Source organism: Rhineura floridana, chromosome 2, assembly GCF_030035675.1.
Source record: "Rhineura floridana isolate rRhiFlo1 chromosome 2, rRhiFlo1.hap2, whole genome shotgun sequence".
Taxonomy (NCBI): domain Eukaryota; kingdom Metazoa; phylum Chordata; class Lepidosauria; order Squamata; family Rhineuridae; genus Rhineura; species Rhineura floridana.
Window position 1 is genome coordinate 139,275,406 of NC_084481.1, and position 15,520 is coordinate 139,290,925.

General features: G+C 39.4%; 1 protein-coding gene across 11 annotated transcripts in view; it reads right to left on the reverse strand.

Moving 5' to 3' along the window:
- Window positions 1–470: 470 nt before the first annotated feature.
- The window catches only part of NAV2 (neuron navigator 2), a 444,626-nt gene continuing 429,576 nt past the window's right edge, over window positions 471–15,520 (reverse strand). For all 11 annotated transcript variants that reach the window (XM_061610652.1, XM_061610648.1, XM_061610646.1 and 8 more), the window contains 2 exons: window positions 8,553–8,756; window positions 471–6,898 (listed from right to left, as the gene is read on the reverse strand). In XM_061610652.1, coding sequence (XP_061466636.1) covers window positions 6,773–6,898; window positions 8,553–8,756 — 330 coding nt within the window. In that variant the 3' untranslated portion in view covers window positions 471–6,772. The remainder of the gene's footprint in view (window positions 6,899–8,552; window positions 8,757–15,520) is intronic.

Here is a 15,520-nt window from a genome sequence, read left to right on the forward strand (position 1 = left end):
AAGATCACACTAGTAATGTTCGCATTCATTTTGGGTCTCTAGGAGCAGCAGCAACACTTGCCTGGAGAGACATGTCCTGCCCATCTGAGTGAATGCAGACTGTCAGTTTAGGGTGTGCATCCATTGGCTTGTGACTGTCAGCATAGTTAACTGCTGTGATTCAGCAAATAACCCTTGTCTGCAGAGAGCTGCCCTAGAATGCCAAGTTCACCGAAGTCTGAATAAGTATTGCATATCCTCATCAGCTACATACTCACATCATTGTTGCTGGGATTAGGGTAATACATTTAGTAGTATTAGTAATAAAAAAACACTACAAATATCTGGATCCAAAATACAAGGAAATGGATAGATGAACATGAGGCATTATCACCATCATTTCCATTATCAATTATATGGCAGATGAACTATGCAAAATCCATTCCCATCCTTACGACAGTAAAAATGGCAGTAAGACCAGCAAGTCTGAATAAATAATCATCAAATTTATTGAATCATGAATAATTTAAGACTGGTACAATCATTAGCTTTATTCTCCATGACACAGGATGGGGGGAGAGGTAAAGACAAGCCAGAGAGAGGCATAATTCCAAATATACCATCTGCAAATTCCAATCCTAAATGGTAACAGAAAATTAAATAGGGACATCAAACTGTACACAAAATACTCAATTCCTAGTTTTTCTCTTTAAAAATGGCTAGAAAAAATTCATCAAAATGCAGCACTTGTAATCAAATATTTACATTTCTATGTTACAATGAAAAAATGTACATCTTAAAGAGAACATTTCTCATAAATGGTTCCACTGGAAACAACTAGGTCAAAACAGCAACCTTCCATTTAATATCCACATTTTTTTTGTTTTTTCTTTCATTTTCCTTAAAAGGGAATTGCCACATTTAGACAAGTTTCAAGACACAGAATATCAAAACTTTAAGCATTGACAATGCAACATTGTAGGCTTCTTCTTTTGCAAAATAGTCCAAAAAAGGGGGAGAGGCTAGCCAAAACTTCCCTGTTCCGGTACCATCACCCTAAAAATAAAAAACAAAACAGTATCCAATATATGATTTGTATGAGTCTTGACAGTTATGAACGAAATAAAAATTTTGTACGCTTCCAATTTATAACTAAATATGAATGTTGCATAGAGTTTTATACTAAAAACAACAGGAAATAATGCCAAATTTTGTAAGAGGCAGGGAGATGCAAAACTGGAAGCAATCTGGATAAAGCATTTCATCATTTTCAAAGGGGAAGGAGTTTTTATTTATCTATTTTAAAAAGATGAGCTAGGTAAGAAATGTGCATTAACAAACAACCCTGCTTCCCGAAGTTTCAGAAAGGACACTACGGCTGTGTGATAATTAAAAAGGACAAAGTTACTCCGTGTTCTTTTTCTGTGACCCAAACAAGAGCAATAAAAAGAACAGAATTCCTTTCCTGTTTATGGCATCAGGATACGTGGAGGAAAAAACACCCCTGAATATCAAAACATAAGTGTTTTTATAAAACAAGCCAAATGGGATTCGTTGGACTCTGATGTGGAGTCAGCTGAGATCCCAATCTATGGGGCCATCCATATACTGCTTTTCCCAGGCATATTATTCCTGTATATAATTCCTGTGTCTCTTGATATTTATGCAATCTTAATGCTCCCAATCCAGAGCCCTGTGGACAACTACGGCTTCTGCACAAGAGAATTTCTCCACACATTTCACTGGAGAGATCAGTACCATACATGCTTTCTTTTCTTATTTATTTTAAGTTTGCACATGCAGAGTTGTCCTTTCCTCTAAAATGATGAACATTTCATCATTCCCCCAAAAACCTGCACCAGAGAGCACACACCTGCAAGAAAATCACTGTATCAAGACAAACTTTATCATTTTCTTTTAAACGTTTCTAGAGACATTCATTAAGAATTCAAATTGTCAATGTGTTGTCGTTCACACATTGTATCTTCACAGAATTCACTTTGCAGTGGAGACTGCTTGACTGGAAAATACAAATGAACAAACTCTAAATATTTCCAAACAGATACATGAAAAATCAAACAGTATAATTTAGCCATTGGGACACAATTGTAATAAAAATTGTTTAGCCAGATTTATACACAATACATTATTCTCAGAACAGTTACCATATTAGTTAGGGTGAACAGAATCCTTGAGTGTTTCTATACATTATGAGCCTAGATGCACACACGTAAAGATGCCTATTCCACAATTTCCATGGAACAAAGCCCCTCCTTGTCTGCACCACTAACAGGTAGTTTACGTTAAACAGGGTCCCTGTGTTTTTAGCAGATACAAAGCAAAGAAAGGGCAACCCTTCTACAAGCACTGCAGACAGACAGTCAACACAATCAACTGTGCAACCGCCTGTTTTCAGCAAAGCTAGAAAATGTTGCATGCAAAAAGCATGGCAGCTGGGAACCACTTCCTGCTACACAATTCCATGTAGATCTTACCATGCAGGGACACTCCAGCCCACACCACCCAGCCCACACCATATCAGTGTGCAGCGGAGGAACACTTGTTTCCTAAATTCCATACTTAGGGACAGGCCTCGCATATACAATACAACTTGCCAGTATGAAGTACTTAGACAAGCTCTAGATTCCAAGCTGGTGTGTGGTTGCCATCAACCACATTAAACAGGGTACAAGTTCAGGTGATCTGCAAGGCTCCGGAGCTATGGAAGAGAGTCCCACGCCACAACACCCATGGGGTATAAAAGAAAGTGTTTAAAAACATGTCATGTAGGAAACAGTTCCAACGAGGTCAATGTAGCTGGCATTTTCCAGTGCAAAGTTTTCCTCCAAAACTTATTTCCCCTCAAAATTATTTCAATGGAGTACAACACAAATATATTCCTATGAAATAAAGTGTTATGCTGAAAGAAGATCAGATTGTGTTCAATATTGGGTGTTAAGAATCTGTTCAAACATTTAGAAAAAGTATGCAGTTCAATTCTTTCGGGACTATGCCGTTCAAATTGTACATGGGTCTCATATATGAATGCTCCCTCTTGGCTGGAAAGACAACATTTTCCCATGACTAAGATTTCCACATAAAGGGAATTTTTGACCTGGGAGACCTTTCAAATCTGTATCCCACAATCAGTGTTAGGAAGAAGCAGTAGGGTGCTGAAAAACTAGCTCTCCCCACCATCTTAAGATTGATCTTCTTAGGACTGTGGATCACCTGTGGCCCATTTTCAGTAACCAGATTAGAATTAAGGTTAGCTAAGTAACCTTCTATTTTGTGAAGAAGAAACACTCAATTGTCCCTTTCTAATTCAACAGCTAAAATCCATTTGGGTTATCTGAAATTGTCTTTTGCAAATTGTTGTGTCATTTCAAAAAGTCATCAGTTCTAGAAAAATGAAACCGGAGCAAATTCCCCAAAAGCTCAAAAGACAACAGATTAAATTCACTCATGTCACTGAAAGGATAGAGTCATGAGGTATAATAATAATAAAAACTACCCGCTCATGAGACACGGTAGTGTGACCTTAATCCTCTTCAGGCTTTACCAAGCATGTAGGAGGTGCAAAAACATGCATACTGGCTGTGCCCCCCCCTGCCCTGGCACAATTGAGTATTAAGGTTTGAAGGGGGCTTGCAAATGGGTTCACCTCCCCACAATTGGGATTCCTGATTGCAGATGGGCTCGTAAGCATGTTCAGGTGAACTCATTTACAAGCCCCCTATATAGTTTGCTGCTCAACACATCCAAGTTGGAGTGGAGCAAGACCTCCTACACCAGCCTTTGTCCTCCAGATGTTTTGGAGTACAACTCCCATCAGCTCACTCTGTGCTAGCTTGGGCTGGTGGGAGTTGTACTCCAAAACATCTGCAGGGCACCAGCTTAGTGAAGGCTGTCCTACATGCTTAGAAGCTGTTTATGTCTGAAGAAGGCTCTTGTGTCTGTTGAATCATGTTAACCCTACAAAGATTCACTTTCTTGTTAAAATTGTGGCAAATATTTTGCCTGCATATTTAAAACAAAAAAGGTTCCAGCTCATTCTTTTAGGTTAGGTGATACCATACAGAATCATAGAAAAGACTTGTTTTTGCTTCCATTCGATAAACATCTGTGCAATGAATTATTAGCTGAAAGCTGATATGGACATTCTGAAAAGCCCTCTCCCACTCTGTCATTTCACTCTTTTAGTTATTTTCACATGTAAAAAACAAAAGAAATCTCAGTATCTTATTACAAACAATATTCACAGCAACTCACATAATGGTACTCCAAGAGATGACTTCTATAGCCCTGTTTTGTTTAAATAATAAAACAATCCCATCATATGCAGCACTAATGGAATTCAAACACAATTAGTAGAAAGTAGGTAAGGCATCACTTTAAAAAATCAGCACCCAAGATAGCTGAAAAGGGGTGTGTGTGTGTGTGTGTGTGTGTGTTGAGGCTCTAGCTGAGGTACAGCCTGAAGACAGTTGATTGGTTGCTGCTGTCTATTTTAAACAACAACAACACAAACCAGAGTGCAATTCTTTGTGAGGTGTTCCTTGTTCCCAGCAGAAGCATCAAGCTTTTTTTTATTTTAAACTTTGTGCGTTTGGAGGCAAGGAAGAAAAGGAGAATTGGAGAACCGTATCGCTTCAAAAACATGACGCTTCAAACAACAACAACATCTTTATAGACACAGTTCTCTTTTACTCAAGACCTGGCTTAGTAAAAATGATTTAAAAATAAAATAAAATGGACAATTCTTAATTGTTTTCACACAGCCTGAATGGATTCAGCATGGTATTAATGAACACAGATTTTAAAAGCCACCGTAATTTTTAAAAATAGAAAAGCTAACAAAAAAATGCCAATATAAAAAGAAAAGTCTACGTTTACTGGGAGAAATTCACTGATGTTCAGTAAGCACATTCAGTCTCACTTCTATTTTACACAGGTACCAGGCTTCCACTGGCTGAGGAAAAAAATGATCCTTCTTTAAAAAAATGTTTACATGCTGTTTTAGGCAAATAGACTTTATCTCAACGGACAAATATGCCTATCCCTAGGGGTGGTAATTGGTGTTAGAGAAGCAAAGGGAAAGAGAATTAAGTAAGTATCTCAATATTTGTTAAGGCATTTCCTCCACGTGTGGGCTAAATGCCCACGCCCTCTAGCCTTACCCTTGATGTTGCCCTGCCTCTGATGTCTGTATATTCAGCCAAAAGTCTAATAAGGGGTGTCTGGGTTTACATGCCCCCTTTCAGACATCCTGCTGAACGTGCGGATGTCAGGTGGGCAGAGCCAATAGTGTGGCAGAGACAGCACGTGCAGTTCCACTTATCTCATGCATTTAACTTATGTATGGAGGAAAAGTCTAAATGGGCAGGTAAGTCTATTTCTCATTTCAAGAGGCACTGGCCAGGACACAAAGAACTATGGGTGATATCCAACTAAGTCATAGAGCAGACCCATGGAAATCAGTAGACCTAAGTTATTTAAGACCATTGAGTTGAATGGGTCTATTCTGTGTATGACTAACATTGGATACCCTATGAAACTAGTTTGATGAGCCCAAACGGGCTTCAGATTTTTCTTAACCCATGACATGCTGCTTTTGAACATGAGGGAGTTCACAAAGTTTGCTCTATGGCATGAGGATGAAGCCTTAAAAAATTGTACTTGGCCAGTGCAAGGGATAAACAACTGCCTCCTCAAAAGTTTGTTAAATGATTGGCTAAAGAACAATGTTACAAAAAACTGAAGGGATTAAGCGTATGTTTTCACATTTAAGGTATGAGCAGATGACCAAAAGAAACTGGAGTTCGGCTTTCACTTTTTCCTGATGCAGGTCCCATTGCTGAAGAGAAAAGCTGCTACGTAGCTTTAAAAAATGCTTGTCTTTTCAACAGTGACAACTACTGAAGCAAAAAGTGGAAGTAAAACTCTGGCTATGTGTTTGATTTTTCTTATATGTTACTATCCATTTTTTGAAACCTGGCCAAAATGATCACAGTCCACAACATGCTATTGTGGCACAAAACTTCAGTGGAAGTTAACAGATGATGTGAAACATCTGCGTTCGGTGGATTAAGCCTCTTGTCTGCATGAAATACAGAAATATAAAAAGCCAGGTCTCAAACAGGAGAACAGCCTTCATTTTGTGTGTGTGCACACATTTTCCATTTTTCAGCTCTTTGCCTTTTATGGAACATTATCATCAAGGCAAGCAAATATTTTATAGCACCAGAACTATCTGTAGATGAGGTTAGGTTGAAAGATGACATGCAAGTTGAGTGATTACTGAATGAGTTTGGTCAGAAGCAGCATAGCCAAGATCCACTCCCTTTCCTTCCTTTCTGGACAGTACATGGCACAAAGCTCTTGTTTCATAGCTTTGTAGGTGAGCAGTTGTTTTCTTCTCTTCTTACCCCCACAAATTACTATGACTAATATTATTGTTTTTATGGAAACATGTATTCAGTGTCTTAGGCATGTGAGCTCACAGCAATGTCAAAAGAACAAAAAACAAAGTAGTGCAGTTCTTATTATTAAGGAAAATAAAACACAGTACAAAAACATCAACTGGGTTGCCTGCACCCATATTTGAGACTGAAAAAAATTGGGGGGGGGAGGAGAAGGGGTGGAATAAGTCTGTATTGTTCTTGCAGCTCTAATACTGAGATTCCAGCTGGACCAACGACCAGTTATCCTCATGGGTTGGTGATTACATTTTCTAAGCAAGTCAGGAGATAAACCATGGCAATCAATTGTAATTGTTGCTGCTAGTTATGCATCATAATGTTGACTCCAGAGATGAGTCAAGAATGTCATCGTGATGGCTATTGCTGTTGGAATCACTGTCATAACTCTGGGGGCTCGAATAGTTAGCTGCCTCTTGCAACCTCATCAGCATGTTCATCTGAGGAAATAACACAAAGGACAAGGTGTGTTACATGAACGTCAGCCCTATTTGCAGATTATTTATTTATTTATTATTTGATTTATATCCCGCCCTTCCTCCCAGCAGGCAACTTAAAGCCTGTTTAATAAATTCCCTGATTACCAATTATGTTAAGTAATTCAGCCTCACTGTGAAGGCTGTAAATTACCTTCTTCCACCCCATCATGTAGTGCAGGTGTGTGAAACATTTTACATGTGTCAAGAACTGCATTCCCTCAAAGGTAATCTGCTGGGGCCCACATGGCGATGGTGGGCGGGGCTGAGGCCAGTGGTGCGTTGGGCTAGAGTCCAAAGTGGCTAATGCAAGGGCTAACCAACTGTCTCCTCAAAAGGTTGTTACCTTTTCTCTCTCTCTTTCTGACACCTCTTTTCTCTCTCCCTCTTCAACCCTCTCTGGTGGGCTGCCAGGAGATGGGCAGATTGTTCTTGCTAGAGGTCTGAAACAATTGCTTGCCAAGAACTCTCATGGTTCTATCTCCTTCCATCGCTCCATCCATTTTGACATTCCTCCTTTTTCCCCTTCCACCTATCTTCATTTTCTCACTCTGGCCTCCCCACACACAAATGAAATAAGGGATGTATGTGGTCCTTGGCCAAAAGGTTCCCTACCCCTGATGTATCGGCTTTTGCAAGTCACATGCAATGTAACTTCTCTAAGATGTCCAGCACCCAGTGAACTCAGTGTCACCATACTTTAGCAAGATTTTTGCAGATCATATGAAGTGTGGTGGCATGAGAATCTAACAGACTTTGAGACTCTTTAGATAATGTAGTTCCATAAGCATTGTGCAAGTCAGTGCATGAGGACAAATAGTTGAAAAAAATCTTCATACTAAAGATATGTCACTAAATCATGAAGCCATATATGTGCCCTTTGCGCATTACAGTCATGTGGTGGGAGCTGTCTTCCCATGGGTTCATTTCACAGCACTGCTTTAATGTTTTAAAGGCCCACAACTGTCTGGGCAGAGCCACTAGCATGGGCTTTCCAACAGAATTGGTATCCTTTGGGACAGATCCACACAATTGGTTCTGCCCACTTATTTGTAATGGGCAAGGCCACTTATATAGCAGTGCCACTGAATGAATCCATGGAAAAAGCAGCTTCCTTGACGTTGCTGTAATGTGGAAAATGCACCATAATGTACTCAATGAGAGAAATTTGCAGAAGGCATAGCCTTTTTGTAAGGCTCCAAGATAGTGTTTTGTACTGAGGTGGTCTTTCCTATATACTTTCAGTGGCAGTTAAGTGATCCTCCAGTCGATGTAAACCTACATATGCAATTACACGGCTCTGTGGCCTGGATAGGTATTATCTTGGAAGGGTTAGACCATTATTTTAGTCTCTCCAAAAAGTTAGAGAAACTTCCCACAAAACACTCTTAAACACAGACACTACAACCCAAGCAGACTTCATGACATCTACAACATAATTGAACTCCTAGCATGGCCCACAAAACACACACGGGCAATACTGTGGTCATCTGCATGTACATTTCACGAAGTACCTGCTTCATCCTGGACCAACAAGTATTGCCTCTAAAGTTTACATTTAACAATCTACCATCTAACACAATAACAATAATAATTTTATCCAGCTGACAAATCTCACCAGAGGATCTCCTTCAGCATCACTGGGTGGAACTTGCTTGCTGGTTGAACCTTCCCGTGGCATGGAATATCCATCAAATCCAACATCTTCTGGCCGCAGTTGCAGCAAAGGAGGCCATTCGTGATGTTGGGGTGTGGCTGCCCATGGGTAAGTGTCCATTACCCATTTAGCAGGGTCCTCCCATGGTGCTCTTCTTCCATACAGCTGGAAGCAATAACAAGCAGTCATCCTTAATAAAAGGGCTGGAACTTAAAAAAATGTATCATATTTTTAGGCATTTAAGATATAGCATAGCACACCCTGTTGCTTTGACATGACTACATTTCGTGAGAGGAATCTTCCAGTGTGGAAAAATGTCTGAGCCAATGATGGCTAAAGCTCTGTGCACTTCCTCCTTTAATCACAAAGCTCTATCTGTTCATAGGTTATACTTATTGCAAGTGGAATGGTGATTTCTTAACATCTGGAGACCATGCTCCATGCATGAACATCTACATTTCTCACAGGTCATAACCATCATAGCAATGTGTTTCAAACTGTTTTCTGGGAAAATCTGGGATTCCTCAGGGGTTAATAAGGGTTTTCTCAATTAAAAGATTATTAAGAGTAAGCAAATGTACCCCTACTACACACTCATCTCCAAGATTATACATAGCCATGGGATCTTATGGATGTGTTCCATGATCTAGAATGAACTCTTAATACATGTGTGTTGAAGAAAAGGATCAATAGTGCTGGCCAGTTGATGTGAACTGTGCATTATGATTCATGCTGGAGCTCTCTGTCAATCTGCTATGGTTTCATGGCAGACATACATAGATTCAACATCAGACATATGATGCGGAAAGAGTTCCCTCAATCTAAAAGTTTGCAAACCATTGAATAAAAATAATAACATAAAATTTAATTGTGAATGCAAAGACGCAGCTGACAGAACAGAGTAAGTATCAAATACTTTCATGGTGAACCCAGGAAAAAAATGCATGTAAGCCAAACCAATCATAATACATTCATCTGTATCATATTATTATAAGGTGCCCTTCTTCCTGTAATGTTCAGGCCCAGACTCACTTGGCTTCTGTGGTGGTACTATATCAGGTGTTCTTAAATCATTTTTCTGGTTTAGGTGATAGTATTGAAGTAGATCCAGGTAGGATAGCTTTTGGGTTGCCAAATGGACATGGAAAAATGCCACCTGTTCAGAGTGCTATGCATTTAACAACAGCTTATTTGCTGAAAATTGCAGATGAAGCTTTCCACAAAGTGAATATAAATATTATCAGCTGTTAAAAGTCTGTACAACAAGAAGATGTTAAAGTATTAGTTCAGAGGCCAACTGAAAAACAGGCAACTCTAAAAAATCCTGCCTAGCCAGAGGTCATTCATTATTTCAAGGAAATAAGTTAATTCTGACATCTGCATTGTGACTGAAATACCCTCAAGGAGTAACTGAATGCTAAAGAAGTAGAGAAAGGCAAAACAACTGTGCAGGCACTTGCAAATGTAGCAGAGCAAACCTTCAGTTTTGAAAATAGCCTTCTAGCTGAAGAAGACCATGACAAAAGGGCCTTCCATCACTGGGTTACACCCACAGGGCACTTCCAGATAGTTGCTATTTTCGAGTGGGATTCAATGACATCTGCAAATTCAGGTCGTGCAATTACAGTTGATTGGGAAGCCTTGCACATCAAACTTACTTCCCCAAAATATCAGATTTTTTCCGATAAGGAAAGTAACAGGAAAATGCACAGGACAGCGTGGGATAACACTTGCTTTGACATTAACGTCATCTAACTGCTTCCCAAACAAATTGGAATGCAAGCTCATGAAACAGCAAATGTCTCCTAACGTCCCTGAGAACAACTCAGGATGAATCTGGAAGTGTCCAGAGAGGGACAACTGTCTCTTCTGAGAATGTCTTAGAAAAGTGTAAAGAAGCAATAGAGGTAAGAAGCTTCTCTGATCACCGTTCTTTTTAGACTAAATATGGTCAAAGTCAAAGAAGTGCCCTTTCCAAACTGTTTGCTTGAATGTTTGATTTCAAAATCATCAAAGAACCACAGCTCGGTGTTTGGCAAGCATCTACTGCTTTAGTGCCAAAAATCTCCCAAGGAACAGGTGACTCAGTGCATTTTAGTCTTCTACTTCAAACATGTCCAAGCCACTTTGAAGAAGTGCTTTGATTTGACTGCAGCTCACACAAATACATCACAAACCCTGTTCTGTGAAGCCATGGCTTATATACACATACATACACACACAGCTCTTTGAGCTAGCCAAAATCCTTTGAATAAGGTGAAAGCTGAAGAACACAAGCTGGTTTCCAGAGGAAAATAAATGCTCATGTTTTCATGCCTGTAATACAGAGTTTAAAGTGGCTGCCCTCTTTGGGATTGTTTTCCACTTGCTATACTTTTGTTCTGACAGCTCATACTCCTATATAGATCATATGGTGGAACATTAAGCAGCAACACCCCACAGGAAGTAAAGATGCATTATGAGAATATCATTAATGCTCCAAGCAAAAATATTGCAAGAACAAGCCAAAACCCATGACTACAATCCCCTTTATAGATGTTCTGTGGTGGAGACAAATGCTTGTTACAAAAGAGACTGCCAATGTTATTTTTTCAGAAAACAAAAAAAGCAATTTTATCTGCACCTTCCTCCTAGATAGGCCCTCCCTATGGATTATGCACCACAATTAGAATAAACTCTAAAACCAAGGTCTGTAATAAAGAAAAGAAAAAGTGTACATTTTAAAAACTATGATTGTGGATTATAGTCCTCTTAAAACTCATGTTTTATCCACCAGCCTTGAGTCAGAGTTTTTCCTGTGTTAGGACTGATTTTTCCCATTTCTCTCTTTGAGGCGTCCACTATCTGATCTGACAACATTCTGGTACCTGTACAACTATGGTGTCTCTACACTTAAATGTCCCCGTTTAAAGACAAACACTTCCTCTTGAGTATTTATTGCACACAACAAATGTGTAAGAAAAAAAGAAATCCTGCGAACAGGACACTGCATCTCCCGTGTTTGAGTTAAGCAGACAGTTTTAAATTGTTTCCTGCATCCTTCTTCATTTCTCCCTGTTCAAAAAGTGGAACACGTATATAAAAAAACACTGTTTGTGTTTCTTTCCTTATATGTAGGATGCATTTGGATGTCATGCTAAAGCATATCTGAACATGATGAGAATGAACCAGAGCAGATGCTAGGCTTGCATAATCCCTCCTCCTGTTTTCATCTGGTGCAGCTACAGGGAGATTGGAAGTGTTTGCTTGCAGTTAAGCAGACTTTAATGTGTTGTCTGAATTCTAACTGTGGTTAACTTTAAACAAACAAACAAACTGTGGTTTGTTTAAACAAGTCAGCTTCATAACTCATGGTTTAAAGTTGGCTTGTTTCAAACAAACCATTGTTAAGATTAATCAATTTGTCAGGTTCAGACATAGCAAGAAACAGTGGTGAATGTAAAGCAAAGTGAAAGCTTCTGAACTATTCCTTCTGAGCGTATTGGAGGAGGGCAGAAAAACAGTGCACCTGCCGCAGCTTGTTCTCACACTAAGGTATGGTTTAGTACAGCCTTTCCAATGTGGTACATGCCAGATATTTTGGATAAGAACTCTCATCAGCTTCAGACTGATGGGAGTTGAGGTCTAAAACATCTGAAGATCATCATGTCAGGGAAGGCTGTGATGTTTGAACCAGGCCATTACATGATTTTACATCCCTGCAAATTTGCAATTTAAGTCTCTGCTCACAATTCCAAGTCTAGAAAGCAAAGCGAGCTCTATATTATGACAGTGCTCTAATTGATCAGCTCTTGTGTTTCAACCATGCCAACCAATGTCTCTGCCAGGATCCAAGAAGTTTCTTAAGACAAGCCTTGGGCACGCTAAATGCCAGATGTTGTACATAATAGGCCCTGCCTACAGGCTACATATTATGTAATACCACGTATGATATTTTAGACTTCTCAGGGCATCTAATTACAGAAAGATAAAGCGCGGGATGACACTAGACTGCTCCTCATAACCACCAGTCCTTCAATGTAGGCTAATCATAGACAAAAGCACTACCTCAGTGCATGGGGCAACAGCAAATTTGGGCTCCGAATTAAAAAGAATTACCTTTAGGCACACCTAATGGAAATTTAACTTTCCCCCTTTAAACAGAAGAACCCCATATCACAATTTGTTTATTAAACTCCCCCAGTTTCAAAATAGGTTTGTCATGTTGTATGGAGTGGCCAGGAGTGGAGGGGGCTGCTGCCTGAGAAAGACACATACCTTTGGGATCATGTGCCAAGTGATCTTTAGGTGCAGGCCGTAGATTGTAACAAAACACAGAATCTATGAAGCAATAATACTTCACTAGAAAGATTTCAACAAATTTGATCAAACAGTCTATAATGATGCAAAAGATATGGACTGTATCCACAAGTATGAAGAAGTGGATTCCAGGCCCCTCCTTAAAATTGTCATAGTGCCTTCTCAGCAGTGGCTCTGCAGTTGTGGAACTTGGTCCTTTTAAGAGTGCAGCAAGCTTCTCAGAAGATTTTAGCAGTGATTTTCAGGAGATTGGGGATTTTGTGATATGAGTCATTTGGCTTTAATGTTGATTTGCTGTTTTACTCAGATTAATTTATTAAATAATTTTTTCTTCTATTTTTATATTTTATTTTATATATATGGTAAAGTTGGTAAAACAATTCTAGACATGGCAAAATAAGCTTTGTAGAGAAGATGTCTCAAATAGCAAAGCATAACTTTATCAAATAAATAAATAATAATGAACAGAATTTACACTCTATTCTGACAGCACACCAAAATGGTTACTGAGCAAGTTTGTCCACTAGGTGGTGCAATGTGATCTGAAACCAAGGATTCTCAACCAAATTTATGTGTCAGAAGAACCATGAATCACTGGAGACAATGTGGAACAAGAAGCTAAGAAGTTTTTTACTCCAAAGAGAGAGACTCATTCTGGCAAATGGATGCTTACAAAATTCAAATTCGATTTGCAAGTCTCCTTTACAAAAAAATGTGGGATGTTATCTTTAATCTTTCATTTTCATTCCTTAAAGATTGATTTAAAAGACTTTTTGGGGGGAGAGGAAAACCACCTTTGGAGTGATCTGTCAGCAACTAGTTTTGTGCAAACATGAAATGAATTATAGTTGTGGGCCAGCTGTGCTTTTCAGCATCCCTACTTTATTTCAAGTCGTCATGTGCAGAAAATATTTTTGGTAGACTGAGATGTACATTACAAAAGAAAAATATGCATCACTGTGGGGAAGCAAGCCAGAGATTTTCTTATCCTGAGGCCATATCTCACAATTATCAGAGGAAAACCTTGGTTTGTTATCAAGAATGGACTCAATAGGAAGATGTAGCAAATCTTGGCTCCCTTGTCAGGTGTACTTACATGCTTGGAAACGTATTTGGTGCATTAGTACATTACATTTTTAGCTATGCACTGATACTGCCTTAGGGGTATTTACGAGAAGGAGTGTTAAGACTTGCTGCAAGCACTTGGGGCAGTTATACTACGGCTGAGGAAAGTCCCTGCAGCATGTGGAAATCCTCCAGTTGAACTTCGGAATCAAAGTCACAGTGTTGCTGGATTTGCAAACAGACACAAGCAAGCCATTGAGCCATTCTCAGCCCAACCTACAGCATGCAATAAGGGGTTAAATAGGCTGGGCAACTTTTCAAGGGTGTTGGAATTCTAAGTGAACGACATTGCAGGACTGTCACAGTGCCTCCCAACCTGTGTCTCCAAGGAAATAAATGAGGGCTTGGTTAGAGTGTTGGACTACGACCCGGGAGACCACGGTTTGAATCCCCACACAGCCATGAAGCTCACTGGGTGATCTTGGGCCAGTCTCCACTTCTCTGCCTCAGAGGAAGGCAATGGTAAACCACCTCTGAATATCGCTTACTAGGAAAACCCTATTCATAGGGTCACTGTAAGTCGGGATCGACTTGAAGGCACTCCATTTCCATTCTCCCATAGAAATCAATAAGAGGATTTTAATGGTAGCCTCTGCTACATTAAAATTGGGGCTCCATTATTACCACCACCACCACCACCTTACTTATAGGGCAGCTTTCCCCCTGAAAGTGAGACTATATTTGCATGTATAGACAGCACTAATTTGGATACTACTCTACGTGTCCCATCAGTACAAGGACTACCACTAACACAATGGGACTTTCTCTCCTCTCCTCCCCCCACATGGGCCATGTATCTGCTCTAGGGGTTCCCCCAACCCTCCGGAACAGATTTTGGGAAGGAAAGGGGGGAAATCCCATTGTATTAGTGGTAATCCTTGCGCTGATTGATGTTTTATTTGAATACTGCCCATATAAATTAGCAAAGTTGTGTCATGGGGATGTGCCCTGAGTCTCAAAGGCCAAGCAATGGTCCTGCTTTACATTTTTGCCATGGAAAACAATGATGTAAAACAGGAGTACCTGTTGTGTAAAGAGTAGCATTTATTCTCTTGAAGTTCTTAAGGACAAACTCTTTTAAATTCAAGTAATTCAGATTAATTGATTTGTGGATCACAATAGAATTTATGTGGACAAGCAACTGACCTAAGAGTGTTTCATATCTTATTACAAATTTTAATTGTTCAGCAGTTTCAGACAGCTGAGATAACGCTTCCGTTGTTCTCTAATGGAGTTCAAAAACTTATTGAATTGCAGAAAGAAGTGTTCTTTCCCCCATCTTATTCATATGTAGTGACGTTACAAAATATGGATTAAATTTATTTTAATTTACAGGCCCACAAGATTGTAAAGGAAAAGTACAAGGATTGGTTTGGAGAAGTTAAGGTTATAAAGCTGCTATATTTACCTCCATGTTTGTTCTTTATTCAGTTATTTTTAAGGCCAATTAAATGTCTAAAATGTCCTTTCATATCAGCACATATCCAGAAAATTATTAACATTGA